The sequence below is a fragment of the Thunnus thynnus genome, chromosome 8, assembly GCF_963924715.1.
Source record: "Thunnus thynnus chromosome 8, fThuThy2.1, whole genome shotgun sequence".
Classification (NCBI taxonomy): domain Eukaryota; kingdom Metazoa; phylum Chordata; class Actinopteri; order Scombriformes; family Scombridae; genus Thunnus; species Thunnus thynnus.
In genome coordinates this window covers 6076387-6099438 of record NC_089524.1, presented here as the reverse complement: position 1 = coordinate 6099438, position 23052 = coordinate 6076387, and the positions used below count along the sequence as shown (strand labels likewise).

Below are 23052 nucleotides of genomic sequence, written 5' to 3'. Positions count from 1 at the left end.
TGCAGTAATGCCATAGCAGGTCAACACCTACCTGTGTAATTATAGCAGTATAGAAAATGGATGGATGGATGGAGATACCACAAGAGGTGTAAAAATATGGAGTTTTGTAATAACAAAAAGGGACATTTTGGGGGATCTATTCCGTTTGAGTGAACCGACCCTTTAAGACATGTTTAGCAAATGATCCCAGGCAACTTAACGTACATCAGGATGAGATTTTGCAAAGGGAACAAAATAAAAACAAGAACCAGAGAAAAAAAGACTGCCTATCAATATAGCACACATATTATTTTTAAATATTGTGGTGACCATATGTAAAGGACACACAGAACAGTTTGCTCTCAGGTGTTTACTGGAGTTCCCCATACAATGAAAACAAAATTTCAATCGTTATGTCGGAGCAGTGAAACTTTGAATTCCAGGCAGCAGAGTCCCACTGCGCTGTGTTATGAATACGGTGTATGGGTCAACTTTAGCCCAGAGGAAAGAGAGGAAGCCTTTCTATACACTGTAGCTCCGAGGGGTCACCAATGTGCCGGAAACATACTTTCTGACTTCCTGCTTCCAGTGTTTACTAGTCTCAGCCTCAGACGATCCCTGCACCGTCTGATGCATCGCCTGCTGATTGTCTAAGGATAGAACCAGCATTACTTTATTATTTTATTATTACTATTAACAAATCCCATGATAAGACCAAAACTAGCAATGAGTTCAACCAACTAACCAGTACTGTCTGTGTGGCTAAAGCCTGATTTTATTAGATAGATTAGAAATAGCCATGTAAGGAATGTATCTTGCACATTCCTTCATAACGATGAACATGTACAATGGTGTTTGTTCCTCTCAGCTCGTCAAATGGTCCTCAGGCATGCTCAATGAAGGCTTCAGAGGATTTGTTGATAATAATAAAAGATAAAACAATTCTGTTAATATGTTTGATGTAGTTATTAACCTCTAACCTCTGGAGGTCTATATTACAAACTGGAGGGTACATGGAGTTTGGAAGACTTGGCTATTTACCAGGTAGGGAGGGTCTAATGTTAAGAGGCTGTCGAGCTGCATTATGGGAAATGTAGGATCTAGCATTTTTGGAATTTAACCCATATCAGGATCTTCTTAAGTCTAGATATGTTGGCCTCTGTTGCATCAATTTTGACCATTCTTCTTGTAATCTGTCTCCTTCCACTCCCTAAACTTTATGAAAGTGAAATAGGAAATCGCTGGAGTACGCCTTTAAATGTGATTTCATAGTGCTGGAATTTAGCCCAGATTCAATGCTAATAGGCTAAATTCTGGCCTCCAACATTAAATCTGTGACCTAATTGTAGATCACTTCTACTTACGCAAAATAGGTTCTGGATACTGTGGTATGCAGAGTATTACAATTACTAAATCACCAGCCAGATGATGAAATTTCCTGCTTTTTGTATCTATGTTGCTAGGCTAAAATCAGATTTTAGAATATCTACAATAAAACAGGAGATATACAGGAGACAAAAGTAAGGGAGAAAATGAAAGAAATGGGAGCAGTAATAAAAATATTCTTTACAAAAATAACTTATATTTTAGCTTTAAACCACAAATTTGCTTACACTTTGTTGCCCTTGACGTTGTTTTGAAAATGTCCCCTGACTGACTGAATTATGGGTCAGTTTTCAATAGTTAGACCATCAATTCCATATTTCATATTTCCAGCCATGTTGTATATATACTCATAACTTGTATACTTGAATACTAACATTGCACACTATAAAATGTCCATATTATTAGTCTACAGCATAAAGAATTTGTACAAAGCTTTGGTGTTTACAAACCACTCTTCTCCTCATGAGGGGCTGTATGTATATCCTGATTTGCAGGTCAAAGGATGTATGATTTCATCACTTCCTGAGAAGAGGAGGAGGGGAACTGAGGAAGGAACAAAGATCAGTGGAGGGGATGTTCATCAATTAGCGGAGACAGACACACAGGCCTGTCACATCACACTTCCACTTTAACACCACAACACATGGTCAGGGAAGCAGTGCTATTGTCCTAAACAGCTGGGAGATTTTCCCACATTGGGAATCAGCACTTCTGGGTATAAAGGAAATTTCTTTGCAATAATGGAGGGTTTTTTTTGTTTGTTGTTTTTTTTTTGCCGGCATATGCAGGCTAAACATGAATGTACCTGTACCTGCTTCAGTTTAAACTAGCAATAACTCAACAGTGTTAGAGAAAGAGGCAATGGCTGGCTTGAAATGCAGTTCTTAAATGATGAGATTAGATTATCATCCACTGCCACTGATTTAGTGATTTGTAGGTCAAAAGACATCTTAATAATAAACAAATCTTTGCCTTTTTTCCACTAAATATTTTCATAATTTTACCTCTTCAGTTCTTCAAAAACAAAATAAAGAAAAGATAAATCACTTGTAGGTTGAATGAATTACAAGTAGACACTCAGCAACAAGGTGTCACAAGTGGGCAGACATTGCTTTTATTAAATGGTTGTAAGACAAAAATGTCTAGAAACACTGATTTATTGTATATGTAGGTGTTGAAACAATGGTTATATGTCCTCTAGACGTTCAGACGTGTATTTAGGACCTGCTTCTAATTGACATATTGCCTGCAAAGTAACTGAGACCAGGTCAGGAACCCCAAATTGAATAACTAGATGAATCTAAAGCTGCAAGTTCAAATTCCTTGTATGTGTAAACATACTCGGCCAATAAAGATGATTCTGACTCTGAATAGTTGACTTGAAAGAAAATTAAACTGCAACTATTTTGATAACTGAATAATTTTTTGTCATACACGATAATAAACTGGGTTTCTTTGGATATTGGATTGTTGATTGGACAAATCGACATTTGAAAAGGTCATGATGGGCTCTAGAAATTATTTTTCACTGTTTTCAGAGACAAAACAATACATTGTGATTATTTCAGGTTAATTGATAATGAAAGAATTGTTAATTGCACCCCTTGATGAATCTAAGGAGTCACAAGATGATTACCAGAGTAAGAAAAGAGGAAAAACGATATTTTCATATTTAAAACTGCATTTTTGGGGTATTTTTTTCAGAGTTTTCCCTCATTTTTGCATTTTTACTTTTAAAATCCTGCATAGTTTTATATCTTCAAACCTTTAAATTATTCAAATGAAACATTCTGAGAGAGAAAACTCTTTTACTGAACTTCTCACAAGTAAACATGGTTTTGTATTAAAGGGTCATATGCAAAAAAAACATTGGTAGCAACTGACCTAGAAGTCTAAAAAATGCAGCTTTTCGAACAATTTTTAGCATAGCTTTCATCTCTGGACATCTTTTGACCTCCAAACACCAAACCGGCAGTTCCTGGGTGTATCAGGAAGCTCTGGGAAGTTACGAGTCTTTACTGGTTTGAGAGGTGTAACTATCTTTAGGCTGGTGATCCAACTGGATCTTGGACAAGTCTCAACATGTCTTTGGATGCTCACCATGTTCCTGGGATTTGACATGAGGAAGTGTTGAGCCACATGAGCTGGCAGCAGGTTGAACAGGATCCTCTTGTTGTCCAGCTTCACCTTCTCCATGTCGTCTCTCTCCTCCTCTGCCTGCACAGCATCAGCAATCACACGTTACACAAGTAGACAATGAGATGTCGTTGAGTGACGCACACGTCGGTCAAAGTGAAACTGATGCTCTGTTTTCTAAGCACAGTGAGCATTTATTGTAACTCAAAGCCCAAAGGGAGATGTAATTGCTTGTTCTTATCACTAGAGGGAGATAATGATTTGCAAACAAACATCCACTGTCATTCTCAAAATAGAAACAAGCACACTGTCATTTCTACACACAGCTGTGAATGCAAACATACACACACAAATCTCCATATCAAGCCATTTATGCATAAAGATGAGTCCTAAAAATAATAATAATTAAAAAAAAAAAACCTGTGTTTCAATCTTCAATGAGTTGTTTCAAGAATTTATTGAAAATTAGTGTCTGTATAGTTTTTGGTGAATAATATTTTAGTTTTCTGAAACAACTACAGCAGATACATACTACAGTATACATTTAAAAAATTACAGAGACAAAAAAATAAAAATGTCTAAAAAAATGTCTTGGTAATTTAGTGAAAGAGGACGCTGTTTGTGTTCATAAGGGAGGACATAATATTGTACATATATCACATAAATAAAAATCTATAGACCAACTGTAACTGTGTACATGCACACACATACAAATACAGTCTGGATTGATGGTGTAATGACGAGCCAAACAAAGAATCTAAACCGCAAATAAATAACTAATAAATAACAAATTGGCAAGATTGTCTATAACATCTACTATCATCACTAGAGCCTGATGGGATTTTGGATTCCAAGGCTGATACAGATGTTTGTTTTTGTGTCTGTACCTTAAAAAAAAAAACAACAACAGAATAAGGCAACAAATAAAATCTGATTGTCTGAAAACGGTACTTTTATCCAAAGCAACTTATAGTTTTTTCCTTCATACACAAAGTTTCTGTATCTTGCTTAAGGTCACTTCAAAACAGCCGGGAGGATCGAACCACCCAGACGAACGCTGACCAACCGATCCTGCCACATGGGCTGCCAAAAGTAAGATATACATTTATTTAGCAGACTTGTGTACAAACATGTCGACAAGAGGAGCCAGAGATTGAACCACCAACCCTTCAAAAAATGGCCAACCTGCTCCACCACATGACCTACTGTCACCTCAAAACAAGACTTTAGGACTCAATTAAAGAAAAACATGACTTGATAAGAAGATTTTTTCAGTACAAAAGAGTCCCGTATGTACAAATACAAACCTTTATACAGATATAAGAAGTAACAGGTGTGTTATACACATACCTGAGTAGCCCACAGGTAGTCAAGCCGCAGCTTCAGGTCTAGTTGTCTTGAATGCAGAGTCAGAGCTCCACAAAACAGCAAGACAGCCAACACAGGATCGTATCCCCGAGTGTGTAGAAAACCACCTCTGAAACACACACACACACAAGCAAATTTACATATTTTTTATTTTGTTACAAAGACAAATACAACAGCTCCCTTACAGGCAAATTACACAGAACAAGGAGGACTATAGATTTAAAAAATACAAATCAGAAAATAAACATTAATTCTTGCATACAGTACATATACATAAACAAAACATGACTACACACATGCATCTTTACCACATTAAACACCGTGCAGCTCAGCCTTACCCCACAGCTTGCCGATAGCCGCTGGTCTCCATGACGACGGTGTAGGTAACAGAGAGGAGGAGGAGCAGGAGGATCTTGGGGAGTGAGGAGACTCGGAGGTAAGGGACGATGGTGAGTGTGCCGGCCACACAGGACAGCAGGGCGTAACCCATGTTGGGACCAGCTCTGTCTGCGGCCGTGCTGTTGTCGGGTCCGACCCCGAGCACGTCTGCAGCGACGTCCTCCACAGAGAGGCTGGAGTTTGTCCCGATTCTCCCCCAAGGAACGCATCCCACCTGGAGGAGTGGATATAAACAACAAACCGTCAATATAGAGAAGATGCTTTAACTGTGGGTTTAATTTGTTTCATAAATAAAAAATGTGTCTTCACTGAAACTAGGAAGGTTTAGAGCTTAAACAATTAATCAAGTAATTGATTAATGGAGCAACAAAATGAGTAGCTGATGTATTGATAATGGAGTAAACATTTATATCATTTATCAAGTGACAATACTAACAGGCTAGTAGATCTGTGAGGCAGAATACTAACATAACATGCTCATAATAACAATGTTAACATGCTGATGTTCAGCAGGTATAATGTTAACCTTGTTAATCATCTTAGTTTAGTGTGTTAGCATGGTAACATTTGCTAATTAGCACTAAATGCAAAATACAGCAGAGGCTGATGGGAATGTCATTAGTTTTGCAGGTATTTGGTCATAAATTAAAGCAGTGGACAAAGTGAAACTTTGACCTGATGATAAAGCTAGATGGAAAGTAAGCAGGAGATGAGAGAAAGTCATAATTCATCCTGAAGGGTACATATGAATATGTGTACAAAATTTCATGGCAATCCATCGAATAGTTGTTGAGATGTTTAGCTCAAACCCACAAAACCTCATCATAGATCTAGATGAAAAGTCAGATGATCAAAGTCATTTAGCTTCATCCTCTGGAAACCGTCTGGAAACAAAATTTTGTGCTAATCCATCCTGTAAAGGTTAAGATATTTTACTGGATAAGTGAAAACTTTGACCTCACAGTGTTGCTAAAGGAAAAAGTCAGAGGCTCATCAAATAGTGGGTTTTATACAAATATTTTTTTGATACAAATTTTTAAAAATTATTTGTTTTTGGGAAGAAAAAAAAAACATGTCAAATACCAGCTTGCAGGTCAGTTATCTCAGTCTCTCTCCTCTGCTCTATCAGTAAGTGTCAACAAAGGGAGTCACATCCACCTGCTGCATGACGCGCATTTCCTAATTTGGCCATCGCTCTCGGAGAGCCGAGCTACTGACACACATGAAGTGCTCCCAAGGGACTCTCCATAAACTGTTGTTCCACTTCTCCTTTCCACAAAGTTAGGTTGTAAAAAATAGGCAATAAATGAAAAGTGCAAAGCAAGAATCGTCTTTGAAGTTCTTCCCTACGTGTTACATGCTGTGCTGTCTCTGTGTTATGGGTGTATAAATAGGTAGAGGTCTGCCTGTAATGAGTCAATGAGTAAAGTTTTAGCTCAGTAGTCAGTGCAGTCCTCTATGAAACTCCAGTTTGAGACCCGGTGTGGGGACCTCCTTCGTAAGGTAGTTTATTCATGAACGCTTATTGTAACATTTCTAAAATTAAAAGCGTAATAATAACAAAAACAGGATTCTTAAGCGTCTTTCCACTTTTATTCAAATACAAATACAAATACTGGGCTCTCTGCACACCCCTAATATATATATCATATATATTTGCTAGTAATAGCTTCACAAATGTCAGGTATTTGCTTGCTTTTGCTACATATTCCTTTAAACTGATGTTCCTTTTACAAAATAATATAAGACATCTTAAGACATCACTTTAGGCTGGTTCCTCTGGTTCATCTTTAACATCACAGGGACGAGATTAACCGATAATGAAAATCATCAAAGGCTGCAGCTCTAGCAGGGCCTCTCCTTTGTTACATCTCTTCTGTTACACCTGTGCTTTTTTTTTGTGTATTATACACACAATCACTACCCACACAGACACACACACACGTGCGTTAGAGGCTGCCGAGCTCTGCGGTGGGGTGGGGTGGGGGGACGCTGTCACCAACTGATTTGCGTTTAAAAATATTTTAATGGGTATTTTACACTTGAAGAATAAATGTTTTATTCTTCTGAGACTCTACAGCACCATCTGCTCAGCTGTGATGCGTTACTCTGCCAGCTCATGTACTGCAGAGACTTGTAAACAGGGGACTCTGCTGGATGAACAATGAAGTGATAACACTGCTTCTCTCTGTTATTCATCAAACTGTCTTTTTTTTTTCTGCGCTATTGTTTTATCATCCCTATTATTTTATGCAGACCTTTAGCAATTATATGCTGATGCTAGTGTATTTTTATTTTATCCCTCCTATTTAGCATTTAAAAGTAGTACATAAGCAATTAGTAGATGCTTTGTAACACGTTTACATGCACAAGCTCTTATTCTGTTTCTGGTGTTTTTGTTTTTGATCATATACAGGATATGATGTTTACATGGAACATAAGCAACCTGGGTCTTGTTTCCTGATAACAATCGATCTTAGAAGTTAAGAAGTGTTTCCTAAGAACTTCATAGAGATTTCTACATGCGTCTTTAAAAGCAGCACTGAGGAGCAGGAGCTGTAAAGAACTTCTTAACGTTGGCTGTCTGTGGTGATGAAGATGATGCTGAATAGATTGTTAAGTAACTTTGCATATTTAACTATCTTTAAGCCGTGCTATATATTAAAAAATACACACATCACAAATGTTTTACGCTTGAAATTCAGTATTGAGAAAGAAAACCAATCCTCATGTGCAGTAAACAGTCTACAGTCTTTATAATTCAGGTTCCTGGGTGGAAGACGGTTTATGAAAGAAAACTTTGATTGATTTAGCTTCTGCTGGAGGCAGATAATACTCTTCAAATCATAATAAAACTGTTATGAAGCATTGGCTGTTCCTATAACTTTAATGAATATGTGTGATTCTGTATTAAGGTAAGTGTGTGTGTTGTAGGTAAGTGTGACACAAACATCAACACCATAAATAGAAAGAAAAGAGTAGATATGGAACCTGAAAATATATCAGAAAGTTGGTAAATCAATTGTTCAAACCATTTTTGTGTTTTTTTCTTCTACTTTAAACATCACCGTCGCTAATTTAACATCAAACGTAACTTAACAAAGAAGTGTTCATGAAAAGACTAAAAATGAACATAAGCACTGAAAACTTAAATAAAACTTGTAATTTTTGGTTCCTTCTGCAGGTTCTGGAGCTTCTTTAGATGCTCTCAGCCTCCTACGAGTGTTTAAGGGTCACTTGTTAATCTATGATCATTTGTAAGAGCGTCTTCGGTCACGATGCTTTTGGGAAACACCTCTTAAGCTTAAGAAGGTTTGTTAGATGTATTTTACAATCATCTTAGCCTTAAGATGCTTTTAGGAAACAAGGCCCTGGATATTCATATTCCTGTGTGCATGATTCTAATAATATCCAGGTTTCATCTCCACTGATGCAGGTTTGTCTTTGACTTTTACTACATCAAGCAAATCTGTCATTTCTGTCATTAGTCAGCAGTCCGACTTACCACACAGGCCTGGGTAACAGAGTAGGTGAGCAGGACGAGGAAGACACACAGCACGGTTCGGATCTGGATGGTGAGGCAGCCTGGTTGGCACTAACAGCAGGAGAAAGAGCGGGGAGGTGGGGGGGGCGGGGTGTGGGAGAAATGAACGAGTCAGTAAATGAAGCACCTGTTTATCGACTTCAATAGCATTTTGGACACATCATTAGCCAGGAGTGGAAATGAAATGAGTGCATTTTGCAGTGAGGCTCATTATGTGCAGGCCTATTAGAGGAGACGCTTAAAGGATATCATGACAGACCAATGTAGCGTGATACCACAGTGTCATATAGAGGGCATGGATGTGATGTCACTGTGAGTGAAAGTCACCACAGTCACTTCCACCTGACTGGAGAGTATTTAACAGTCATCTGCAGTTGTGCATTAATTATCAGAAAATAAAAACACAGTGAAAATGTTTTTTTTTTTAAAAAAAAAGAGCTATTTGCCGCTTCAATTGACTGCACAAATAAAGTTTTTTAGACTGCTGAAGGCTAAAAGAGAAGTTTGAAGCAACACTGTCAAGAAGCTGTGTAATGTTAAACCAAACAGATGGTTTCTCATTGAAATATGTAATAAAAGCAAAGTATTTTTTAGAAATCTGGCCACAAAAAAACTGAATATTCCTATGAAGACGTCATGATTTTGATCAAGATGAAAAATTCTGCTTTAAAGGAATAGTTTGACATTTTGACAAATAAGTTTATTCTCTTTCTTGGCGAGAGTTGGATGAGTAATGAAGCTTGAGCTAACAAGCAATTAGCTTAGCTTAGCATAAAGACTGGAAAAACGGGGTCAACAGCCCAGCTGCTACCATCCAACGGTAACAAAATCTGCTGGGCGCACTGATTGATTGATTGATTCTGGAGTCTTTCTGTCACCGTGAGGAAGAGAAGAGACTCCAGGATGTCAGAGCGCTTGGTTCACAAAACAGTTCCAGCACATAACCCCCCATAAAACCACAAGTTTTTGTTTTTACATTGCAGTTAGGGTTAGGGCTAATTGAGCAAACATGAAAGATTTTGTATAATGTTATAATTAATGAGCAGTAGAGAGGCTGGTAAGCTGATTTTTTTAACCTTTGGACGGAGCCAGGCTAGCAGTTTTCCCCTGTTTCCAGTCTTTATGATCAGCTAAGCTAACCTGCTGCTAGCTCTGACACAGACATGAGTGTTATTAATTGTCTCTCTTATCTCACAGCAAGAAAGTGAATAAAGACTTCTCCCAAAATGTCAAACTATTTCTTAGAAATACGCCCAAGATTCTACATATATTTATCATGCGAATAAGCCAAACATTTGCTTCAGCTTCAGCTTCTTAATTGTGACGATTTGCTGTGTTTCTCTTTTATACGGAATTGTAGATTTATTATTTTTGAGTTTTTGACTTGGAAAAAAGCAATTTGAAGGCTTTGGGAAAATTGTGATGGGCATTTTTAACTATTCTCTGACTACATTTAAATTTCAAAATGGATCTTTTTCAATTCTGATTTTTTTACATTTTCAAGATATTTGTTTTCCTCATAATATCGCAGCTTTACACATTCATATAATTCACCAGTTTCTGAGCAGAAGCCTGTAAGGAGAGATGAGGGTGTCCTACCTGAACACTGGTGAGGTGCAGGTACATGACACAGGCCACATGGAAACACACACACAGCACCAGCAGCAGCAGCACCAGCATCCCTCTGAGAGAGGAGGGGGGTGGGGTGGGGGAAGGAGACCAGAGTGAGGAGGGCTTCCCCAGTTTTCCACTGACTGCAGTACAACAGTCTAAATGTCTCACTACACCTTCGCAAAATCGATCCAATTAGGTTACATGAATGGACAAACTGTAAATGTGGAAGTAAGAGAGAGAAAGAGAGTGTGTGTGTGTGTGTGTGTGTGTGTGTGTGTGTGTGTGTGTGTGTGTGTGTGCATACGTACTGTGGGATCATTAGCAGATAGATAAGGCCAAACAGAGCAGTGAGAATCAGAGAGAGAACCACTGCGCTGATGAAATGGTCGTCATACACCTGGTGATACTGAGAAAGGACAAAACAGAGAGAGAGAGAGTCAAAATGAGAAGCATCCATCCATCTATTTATTCAGATGTTTATCTGGGTCCAGTTAGGAGTTGGTCAGTCAGATATTCTTTTCCGTAGGGAATCTTGACCCTCTTTTCACACCGAATGCATAAATGTAACATAGTGTCACATTATTTTTTATGTATAGTGTGGCTGGAACATGCTTCTCTGGGCTGCAGTGAATATGCAGGTCTTTGGGAGAAGGATGCATGGTTGTTCATGACTGTTTTCTTTATATTTATACAGATTTTGAGTATAATGTGTCTCTGTGTGTGTGTTTTTTTTCCATTTTGAACCCAACTACCATCTGAAGTCGGATCAAACAATTGCTCAGATCCACATTGTTTAGATTTGGGAGGTTTAGCCATAAAAGTGTCCTGATTATCTGCAAGGTTTTACCAATTTAGTCTGCCCCAATTTAGCCCCAAATATGATGACCTTCATGACACATTTCCAGTGACATCACCACACAAATCTTCTATGGGGCAAGTTTGTTGTTGGGCCCCTATTGACCCTAACTATGTATGGTAGTACTCTAGACCTGAAATGATTGGTTGATTAGTTGATTGAGAGAAAAACTACCAGGTTACAATTTTGATAACTGATTAATCACTAAAGTCGATTTTTAAGGAAATAATACCAACAATTCTCTAATATGAGCTTCTCAGATGTGAATATTTGCTACTTTTCCCAGTTTTCTATGATAGTAAACTCAACATCTTCTGGCTTTTTGACTGTTGGTCAGACAAAAGTCATTTGAATATGTTACCTTGAGCTTTAGGGAATCAAAATCAGCATTTTTCACTATTTTCTGACATTTCATACACTGAACAATCAATTGATAATGCAAGCAAGGCCACAATTAACAAATTTCCAACAAATGAGCACAATCTAGTAAATTAAAACAATTAATGTTATAAAACTAGATTTTGACACGTTCTTTGATACCAGGAGGACGGAGCACCTGTCAGTGTTGATATTATACTTCAGTAGTAAAAAATCTAACACATTTGCGATTAATCAAATTATGTAGACCCAAATTATATGTATTAAATTTGGGCCTCCTGCGTCTGGTAATCCAGTTTCAAACAACATCAATTTCACTGTAGAGAAAAATGGAGGGGGAGTTAATTTTGTGCATCTCTGATTTCCTGAAGTTATGTAACACTACGTAGGTAATCCTCCTGGACTTCAGTTAAAGGTCTCAAGAATTTCAGAAAATATCAGGGAGGATGGGAATACGGGGTCAGAAAATAAATATTGACTGAGTGAAGTTTTCCTAGGCTTGGTAGGATACAGATTCCCTCCAGAGTATTGTGGCTCTGGTGTCTCCTCCCAGCTGGACACGCTCAGAATACCTCAATGAACAGGCTTCCTGGGCGCATCCTGATCAGATGCCCAGTGAACCTCAAATGGCACCTTACAATGTGAAGAAGAGGCAGCTCTTCTCTGAGCCTCTCTAGGATATCTTGAGCGTCTCACCCTCTCCCTCAGGATGAGCTCAGTCAGTCCACAGAAGTTCATTTCACCTGCTCATCGTATCCTTTTGGGCTGGTAACCAAAGCTTCTGATGATATGTAGAGTGTGCCTGAAGCTCCACCTTTAGACTCACCTTTAGTACAACTCATCTGATTGCAACTAATTCTAGCTGCTGTTCTCATGCTCTATCTTACCCTTGTGAGTAAAACCAAAAGATACTTAACTCCTTCACTTGAGGCAGCAACTCACTTATGAGATGCAAATAACCACAAGGACAGAAGGATGGGAGCTCTCCACATAAGCTAATCAAGAATCCAAAACCAACTGTCATCACATCAGATTAGATTTACTGTTCATAAAGATAAGAGAAGCTTTGTATTAAATTATACTTCAGGGTTTAAAGGACCAGTGTGTAGGATGGCCAGTGTTTGGTTTGTCTATTCTGGGCTACCGTAGAAACATGGTGGTGCATCATGGTGGGCTCCGTGGAAGAGGCTCCCTATGTAGATATAAAGGGCTCATTCTAAGGTAACGAAAACACAATTGTTATTTATTTTCATGGGTTTATACACTAATCATAACATATTTATGAATATTATATTCCATTTCTGCCAAGTCTGTTCCACTAGATGCCACTAAATTGTACACAATGCACCTTTAAAGGGTAAAATCTTGAATATGAAAATCTTGTTTTTGCTGACCTCTAGTGGTGTCTCACCTTGCTGCAGTGATGTACGGGTGTAGTTACTCTTAAAACATAAAACTTTTAGGGCCACTTTTATTCTACCAAAATGCTAAAGAACATCATATCTGTTACAATGCTAACATTTAGCATGTAGCATGGTAACATGATGCAACAGGCATCCTTGGAGCTATTTGCAGATCAAATGAGAGTCAGTCAGACTGAGATATTCAGGACATGACATTAAGTTTGTGTCTTTATGTTGTAAAAGTTCATATCTCACCACACATCAGATCTCTAGAAACGCATTCTTTATTTCACAACACAGAACTTTTTTGGTCCAAATGACACAGCTTCAACTCAAGTTTTCAGGTTTACTCATCTTGAAGAGGTTGGATATGACATGTTCCAATACTTCCGCCAAAAATACTCTTATCTCATGCAAAAATACAGTAAAGAATAACTTCTAGAGATCTGATGTGCAATTAGAACTGATTTTGTAGAACATTGATGTGTCCTGAACTCTACCAACACATGGAGGAAATCTGTTTTACTGTAGTTGTGTGGGATTAAATAAACTCTTTATACTAATTTGTGTCTTCATGTTTTTTTAATAGTGAATTGATACATTTTCCTAAAGGATAGACCTCTAAAATATGTTGAAATGAGACACGATTAACTAGCAGCATGGCTCTATCAATATCAGTGTAGTAGTACGACTACTGGGTGTATTGCTGTGAAATTCCTGGTTCCCAGAGGATGAATCCTACTGACTTTGGTGATCCTCTCACTTTTCATCTAGCGACAACCTTTCATTTATCCTGTGAAATATCTCCACACCTACTAGATGGATTGAAATTTTCTACATTGATGTCCCCCTCAGAGTGAATTTTGTGAACTTTGGTGATCATCTGACCTTTCTTCTAGTGCCATCATCAGACTAAAATTAAAATTTGTCCAATGCTTGGTTTATGACCAAATACCTGTAAAACTAATGACATTCCAGTTAGCCTAAGCTGCACTTTGTGTTTAGCGATAATTAGCTAATTTAGCATGCTAACACGCTAAACTAAGATGGTGAACATGGTAAACATTATACCTGCTTATCATCAGCATGTTAGCATTGTCATCGTGAGCATATTAAAATGCGTTACTGTGCCTGTGTTGTAGACTCTTAGTCTTATTACTTTGTATAGGGTTTTAATTTCTCTCCTATCAATTTAAATGTCTAGATTTCACAAACAGACACTGACACAAACACACACACACACACACACACACACACACAAACCCTTCCCTGTTGTGTGTCTCCTTTATGGCTCTATGGGCTCTACCCACGCACACATAGGAGAAAGATATCACGTGTGCCGCTCAGACGTTCCCAAATCATTATCTGCACCCCCTCCTGAGAGGGTGGGTGGATTCCTCATACAGACACACACACACACACACACACACACACACATACACACAGACATCATAGACAACAGGCGTGGGAGCAAGGGAGAAAGGGGAGAAAGAGAATTAGAGACTGTGTAGGGTGTGTATGTGAGAGCAAAAGACGAGGGGGGGGAGAGGATGCAGTCACGAAGCATGTTACCTTACGTGTAATGAGGAAAGTATATATTTGTTACATTCTGTATCCTTTTCTAAATATAAATCCAAGTTATTGGCTTCTCTGCAGATGTTCAGCATGCTGGCGTCCTCACCCTGCGTTCCCTGTCTCTGTTCCTGTAGAACAGGGTGATGTAGTTGAGGTCTGATGTCTCAGATTCGGTCTGTCGCGCTTCGATGAGCCGCCCGATGTAGCGGTTGACTCGTGTTCCTGGTGAGTGCTGCACGGCGGTGGTCGAGAAGGACGTGCGACTCCTCAGCTTCTCTGACGCAGTCCGCAGGGCTCTCCGCTGTCAGACACCAAAAAGACAACACAATCAGTCTCCACAGAGGCCGGCCTGCCTGCCTGATACGATGACAGTTCTCAGCTTAGGTGGTGGTGAGGCATACAAATGTGTTTGGAGTTTTGTGAGGTCAGCTTTTAACTTTTCGAGCGTTAGTAGAAACAAGATGAAAAGTCTACAGCCATGCTGGCCTGGCCATGAGAGGCTGTAATGCTTATTACTGTACACAGCAGCAAACATACATTGTTTAATGGATGAAAAATGGAAACTTTGCTTTTCTTAGAGCCTTACTACTAATGGTGCAAAATATAAAATGAGCTCAACCTAAATTAAGTTTGAGTGTAAATTAAAGCATATTAATATGCCACATTTGGGGGCAGCATCAACAATTTGTTAACGAGACTGAGAAATCACTTTTAAGTTGATAAGTTGAACTTGTTAGCAAATAGTTACTTATTTCCACATCCAGGAGTTACGGAGCAACATTATCATTCATTTGGAGTCGTGTTTCTGTCCACCTTGTGAATGTAAGTCCAATATTCACTCTCTTTTAGCTCTGATTTTGCTCTCTACCAACTCCTGAGGGAAAAATCTGGCTCTTTGGCTGCTAAATGCTCCACTATGTTCACTGGCTAGTCACAAACTGTGTCTGTTTGCCATTTGGTGCTGAGCTTTTTCTTTGAAAACAGCTGCCTGCTGTGGCCGAGAGAACAACACTATGAGAGCACTGAGAGTGAACCAAAACAGTAAAGTTGCAGCCAGAGAGCTGAACAAGGATTGAAACTTGTTATAAAGCTGCATAAAGCTGAGGGGAGCTGCAGAGTCGCTGTTAATTCTCTGTAGGTTCATCACCTCTAACATGACACATTGTCATTTCATACATTGTTATCGTAAAGAAAAAAACTGATTATAGCTGCTTTAATGACAAAACAAAGTGCTTACTACAAGATGAGCATGTAAACACACATGTAACTAAATACATGCAACATACATGCAACACATGGATTAATCCTGCAATGATTATTAAGGACAGGGGAATGTATGCAGTAATCAGAGACAAAATCTATCCCAGTTGTGAAGCAAGAAAATAAAAATATGACTCTTAGAAATATAAACAAGGCTCACAGCAGCCGCAGAGGCACTTCAGATCAAACTGCAGGACAATTAACAGATCTTATTTGGAACATCTAGGAGCCCAGGAGGCGATTATCAAGGTAATATGGTTTCTTCTTTAACATCTGGACAGCAGTCTGCTGGAGATGGGAAATGCACGTCTGGGAGATTCCAAAGTAGTGAATTACTTTAATCAAGTTAGAATATTAGTGCATGGAAAACTTTGGTTGGACAGGCGTAAGAGGTGCCTAATTTTAGATAAATTAAAGGTTTATTATCAATTTAGGACATCTCATACTCATCTTTTTAGGCTCAGCTCTACATTGTGTCTCTGCTTTAACAGACAACAGTTTGGACTTTTAAACAAAAGCACAGGTGTAATTAATAACATTAATGTTGGCTCTGTTCCATTTAAGTACACATGACCAGGGCCCTGGGACTGGTAAACCTAAATGCAATACAGACATGCTGGATATTATTAATTGCACCTGTGCTTTTCCTGCAGTGATCAAGTGGCAACTACCACAGCTTGAGGCTGAAGTGCCAGTGCAGAAGTACCTTAAAGTGAAATGCTACTGATGGCTTCTCTCTAGAAATACTAAGTCAATAATGTATTTCAATGAGACATTATGGTCTTAATCTTTAATTCCAGGCCCTCTAATAGGTGTGCTGGTGGCCATTTTGGAAAGCATTGCTCCGTAATAAGATTTGAAGATTTATAGTGGCTTTCATGTCTGCTGCGTGGGTGTTGATTGACAGCTATGATTGACACTTGTCTCACCTACTGCTCTCCCCGGCTCCAGGACTCACACTGAGTCTGACTATTGTCACAATATTTCAGCAAGTTTGATGTTACTTGATTACAATACCTGTCCTATTATTAGCAACTCTGGGCTTTGAACTGGCTCCAAAGCAAACCTGACACCTCGCTATGTCCATTTTCAGTCTATGGTTGTGACTTGTCAACATTTCTGGGCTCAGACACACTTGAATTGGTCTCTGTGAGTCTCTCATTGAAGTCAGTGCAACTAACGACCACATGTCCTGCTAATCTGAGATACAGGGCTGCATGTCCTGTCCAAGAAATATTGATTATTTATGTTGTTGTATTATATTTACTGGGACAATGTACATTTTTAAACATAAACATTAATATTTGATGTACTGCACCAGAGTTAGCTTTAAAGCTAATTTTCATCTGCAGTCCCTTACAAATAAAACATATAACAGCACAATAACAAACAAAGTACAAAGACACAGAAAACACACAGGGCACATCATACAAAATAAAAAGCTACACACAATAGCAAATCACATCACATTTAACTGTATGGTGAGAAAGTAGTAGGATGGACTTTTTTCCATGGAAAGCTATACTGGTGGGCTAAATTATCATGCACTGTACCAGGGTGATGAATTTGGAAAAACTAAATGGGATTCAGCAATCATTAATGTTATTAAATGCACCTATGCGTTTCCTGCTGTAAAAACAAAATGCTATATTGCTGTTAGCCTGCTAGCCGTGCTAGCTCTAGCAGCATTATGCTTGTACTCCTGCTCCCATCATTTCCAGTTCTGCCTGCTTTTCACCACAGTGTGTGAATATGTTTCACTGTTCTTATTCTGACCAAAAATGAGCTGTAATTTGTCAGCCTGAGATGTGCTTTGGCTCAGCTGTGTGTGGAGTTAAATGCTAGCGTTAGCGAGTCAACATGCCTCCAATTAACATGTTAGCATGCATGTCAACAGCTATTTGATGGTAAAATGCTGATATTTAACACGTAACATTTACTATTCTAGCATGTATAAGCATGTTTCACTGTGGTGTAGATGTTACTGTGTGTTTTAATTACTTGTCGAGTTTGCATTTATTATGTGGGTTTCCCCTGGTGAATCACTTTTCATGTAGCTTAACATTATGCCAAAAACCAGCTAAATAAACCCCAAGTTGAAAATAACCAGAATTATCCTTACAACAAACTGCACAGAGCTGCATATCTGAAGAACTTTTACAATGAAACTACTGCAAAATTACATAGAGTTTGTCATTACATGCTTTATCTAGCATAAGTAAGTGTATATTCTCTACATATTTATAGTTAAAGTCTCAACTGTAAGTATTACTAGAAAGGCTGTCAGTGTTTTAGGTACATGTATTTGACAGCTATAGTACTAAGAATAAAATATGAAATATTCATCAAATTAACACCTGCTTCTACAAAGTAAATTAAAAACACAGCAACTGCCACCCTCAATCAGTCTCACTGGAGTTGATATGAAGATCATAATATAATTCTGTTTCTACAGATTCTACATTCATATCAACAAGTAGTTTAGTCTAATTTTCATCCTCTAAGTTATTTTTTTGTAAAAAAAAAAAACAAAAAAAGAAAAAAAAAAAGAAAAAGTGAGACAATTCCCCTCGTTCCTGGTGCAATTTGAATTGTTTCAGGTTTTTTCTAGAAATGAGTGTCAGTACCTTGAAACAAGACCCAATTAGGGAAATTGTCACACTAGTGTCAAGAAAACACACTTGACATGTCTTTACCCCAACCCTAATATGTACTAGAGACACTGAATGCACTGATTGGTTTGGTTTAGTTCAGAATAAAAAGATTACAGGACTTGTTAGTGGAGATTTGTTGCTATGTAGTGCTATACGATGTTTGAACTGAAATTAAAAAGGTGCAAATACTCTAAACCAACAACCATATCATTCAGCATTTTGGGGTGCAAATTGTGCACAAGAATTATTATTTATTTATTCATACAGAGGTGGCTGTAGCTGGGTTGTTAGACACATCATAAGGTCATAGACTCCTTTCCACATGTCAAAATTTACTTGATATCTGTGTATGCACAGGAAAAAAAGGTAAATCAGTTTGGACAAAAGCATCTTCCAAATTAATTTAACGTAATTTGTAATACAAAATTTGAACTCATTTGTACAAATTATCAAAAAAAATTCCACCAATATCTGCTGCACTTTACAGACCATTTAACAAGAGAGGATTTTGGAAATGATGGCAGAAATGAAAGCCCTTAACCAGCAGCTTTCCAACTAAACAAGACCGTATGTTTTACATCACACGGCTGCACATTGTTGCCTCCCCCCAGTAAAAGGCTTATTTTGCCCGACACATTCAGTAACACCATGAGTACCTGCATTTGTTAGAAATTGGCAGTACTGTGTGAGAAGTAATGGTACTCCCTATTTAATACAACAGTAATCTGAACTGTTGCGTCTCCTCTAGGTCATCAAAAACCAGCGTTTTTAATTTGTCGTGTCTAAAAATAGATTATATTCTTTGGCCCAAAAAATTTGCAGTGTCATCATTCCATTATAAAATTCCTCTCTGTCACAATGCCAGGCTTTCGGCTACTTGGGTACCGTAATCATGCAACAATGTGGCTAATGCTATTAGAGGAGATGATACCAGGCTGTGGGTGATTACCAGCAGTCATAATGCAGCATCATCAGAATCATGAAGTACTAATGCCTGACTGAGCTCACACAGTCGGGCGGATTACAGCTCGGAGGCTATTTCTGACAGCCAGACCCTGTGATGCCACGATCACCAAACACCAACCGACCGAGGAACCAACCAGCAGCACTCGAGATTGACTCACTGCTGCGTCATTGTGGTATAAAAGCAAAAATGTCACATAAATACATTGAGAAACACATGAACAAGCTTAAATCAATACTCATATGCACATGCAAACATCACTTGGCACGTATACACACCTACATAAGCACATGTATGTAGAAAATGCACGTGTACAAATACACACGCAAAGAAGCTTAAGAGCGAGTTTACCATCAAGAGTTGCTCATTATATCTATTCCACTGACTTACTTTGTAATATAAGCATACTGTGGTACTTATGATGCTGCGAAATCTAGAAATCCAGATTACAGTGTTTTGTGTGTGTGTGTGTAGCAGATTAGGAATCCAAGCAGGATTTCACTCCATCACAAATGGACATACAAACCCATTAAAATGATTTTTTTTTTTTTTTACTTCATAACCTAGAATTATTTATATCCATTCTGTACAGTAGTGGGATACTCATGCATGCAAACATAAAAAAATAATCTTATTTTCATTCATTATTAGTATTTGGATGCCTTCGATGTACACAATGTACATGTCACACACACCTTGTCGTCGTCCTCGCAGGTCATGACATTGGAGAAAGGGATCTCAGCTTTGAACATCTTCCTACAGTGCATGAGCTGCACCAGCAGGTAGCACACCGTCTTGAACTTCATCCTCTTGGCTGGTTTAATGTCTGACAGAATCAAACCAGGAAAGATCTGGAGAGGAAGAGACGACGGAGAAATGAACCAAAGGACACTGAGAAGTATTAAATCATTTTTCCTGGTTTGGTTTTGCTCCTGGTAATAATAAAATATCTCCTACGTGCTGAAAATCTGTCTCTGAATCTCACAAACAAAACAAAACAGCTGTTTTGTTTTCATTTCCACACTATGAAACAGCCTCCCAGATGATTAAAGTATAATGTACTTGCCTCTGAAAATAGCTACAGTTCAAAAGTAAAGCTTAAAATCTTTTCTCAGTTATGTTTTTGAAAACTGAATTACAGCATCTTCATGGAAATGAAGTAGCATGTCAGTGTGCCAACTCTTTGAAACACAGTTAAAAAGCCAATGTTTAGCATGTGGCCTTTAGCATATTATAATGATAATGTATAGTGTGGAGTTAACATTTAGCATGTTCGCTTGTTACCATGCTAACATTAGTATTTTACAGTTTTTAGTACTTAACATCATAATATTTATCATGCAATGTTATGTTTAGCATGTTAGCATGTGTAGCCCATGTTTAGCATAGCAACATGCTATGTTAGCATTACCTCAAACTATAGCTAATGAAGCTAATGGGCATTTGGTCATTTATTTTAGATTGGACATTGATCTTTTTATGTTGCTAAATACAGAAGGTGACAAAATGAAAGTCAGTTATGCATTTTAAACTCTACAACCAGGCTGTTTTGAACACTTTCTACTCTCTGAAGTCTCACAGATATGATTCAAGTGGGCCTATATTTAAATTCTCTCTAAAAATGTTTCTAAAGTTCTGAAATTAAACTTAAAACTCATCTTTTTAGCTACAATCTTCCAGATTACTTTTCTTGGCAACAGCTTCTAATAAAAACCTGAGAAGGTGGATTATATAGTGATGGATGGAGGGAAAAGGAGGAGGCGACATAACATTCCCTAAAAGATGAGAGCACAAATTTTAATGTTTTTTGGAGAATCATCTCATTCATAGAAATAAAGTAGGCTTGAGTGGGATTTTTACAGTAAACTGTGAGTGTGCAATGTTAGAAAACATGCTTATTTGTGTGTGTGTGCTCCTGCCAGTACTGTATGAGAGTATTTTACCGAGGATTTAAAATGCAACGAGTAGACGCACACGTACTCGGCTCTTTGTGCACATGTACAGTTGGTGTGAGATAGTGATACTAGCCATGTGTATGCCAGCTTAACACATGGCCTGCCTCCCTCTCTGCATCAGAGGATTAACTATTACAGCACTGACAGATGTGTCACCTCTCCAGTTGTACGCTGGCGAGAGAATGAGAGAGAGAAAAAAAAAACGCTGAAAAGAAACCGTCTCGCCATACTTTACGTCTGTGCGATGGCACGATGAAAAATGTCTCTATGTGATGTTTCTGAAGGAAAGCGTGTCTCTCATGGCCAAAACCCGGCTCCACCTCGTAGTCTCCATTCAAACACTCCAGGGTGGTCCTTGTGATGTGCACCTTGCTGAGAGCACAAGCAGGGCAGAGGACAAAAAGCAGTTAGTGATAAAGTCAGGTGCTAAGGTCTCCAATCATTATCCCTCTCATTATTTTTATCAGTCTAATAACCCATCGGCTTGCTCAAAATTATTCACAGTGAAGAAATTTTCATCCTAACAACTCATTTAATCTGGTAACGAGTCTTAAAATCTTATTACTTCACTTGAAACAAGACAAAATTGAGCCAATGAGGTGACCTCATTTCACTGCGTTTTAAATGCAAATCAGCTTGTTACTGTACATGAATTTTCTTGAATTAAGTGACTTTATTTTCACACAGTGTTCTGCCTTATTTTTAGCTGCTGTTACTGTTTCTCAACAGGACTTTTTCAAGACCGAATATGAGATAAGGTGACTTATTAAAGAATAACACTATTTTATCTTTCTACTATTATTAACAAAGTGCATGGAAAGACCAAAAACAACAATGAATTGATCCTGCTAGCCTGATATAGCTTATATCTCTGTGCCATTAAACGTCATTGATGTACACTGGTGTTTTATGATGAGCATGGCATGTGCTGCTTATTCTGACACAACTCTATGTTTGCGATCTCTGGAAAAGTACGGTACCTCGTCGGGCGGACGTCACTTACATGCACAGGGATGCTGTTCTCCGTTTACAATCCTTTGATATTTTGACCGAGATTTCTTTCACAGTATCTGGGGCAGAACCCATATGATGAGTTTGAAAGGGCAGCTGACAACACTCAAAGAAGAAAGGCCTCTGATTGAACTGACCTGTATGACCGCAAGTATTCAGTAGAGAAAACACAACAAAGACAAGCCCTGAGGAATAAACTACTAAATCTAGACGGATAAATCAGCTCAGCCGATAAGTCTGTGGATACGCTTACAGCAGATATGTTGCTATCAGATTATACTGCATGTTGGCTGCTAAACTAACAAGAAACTGCAGTCCAAAACTGCCAAAAACGTGTTTTAAGTAATTTAGAAACAATGTTGGTGTTACATCATTTGTCAACCAGAAGCACTTTCCAACTTTAAAATGTCCTGCTTAGCATATATCTTATAATTCTTAAAAATAAATAGATTTAAGGGATCCTTATCAGAAATGTTTGTGTATGTTGTGTGATACAGTAATAAAATGTGATGTCGTTATTGGACTGTAACTCAAATATCAAATGTCAAAAATCCAGTGTCCATCAGGCTC

At 38.2% G+C, this 23052-nt stretch overlaps 1 protein-coding gene across 2 annotated transcripts in view; it reads right to left on the bottom strand.

The window, feature by feature from the left end:
* Positions 1 to 23052, bottom strand: part of LOC137187382 (adenylate cyclase type 1-like) — a 59225-nt gene that overhangs the window by 9455 nt on the left and 26718 nt on the right. The window contains exons 7-16 of one of the 2 annotated variants that reach the window (XM_067596233.1): positions 21702 to 21843; positions 20212 to 20367; positions 14745 to 14939; positions 10735 to 10832; positions 10412 to 10496; positions 8774 to 8863; positions 5208 to 5482; positions 4852 to 4978; positions 3466 to 3582; positions 1609 to 1908 (exon numbers count right to left, since the gene is read on the bottom strand). In XM_067596233.1, coding sequence (XP_067452334.1) covers positions 1861 to 1908; positions 3466 to 3582; positions 4852 to 4978; positions 5208 to 5482; positions 8774 to 8863; positions 10412 to 10496; positions 10735 to 10832; positions 14745 to 14939; positions 20212 to 20367; positions 21702 to 21843 — 1333 coding nt within the window. In that variant the 3' untranslated portion in view covers positions 1609 to 1860. Of the gene's footprint in view, positions 1 to 1608; positions 1909 to 3465; positions 3583 to 4851; positions 4979 to 5207; positions 5483 to 8773; positions 8864 to 10411; positions 10497 to 10734; positions 10833 to 14744; positions 14940 to 20211; positions 20368 to 21701; positions 21844 to 23052 lie in introns of those variants that run through there. The other variant, XM_067596232.1, reaches the window with a different exon arrangement.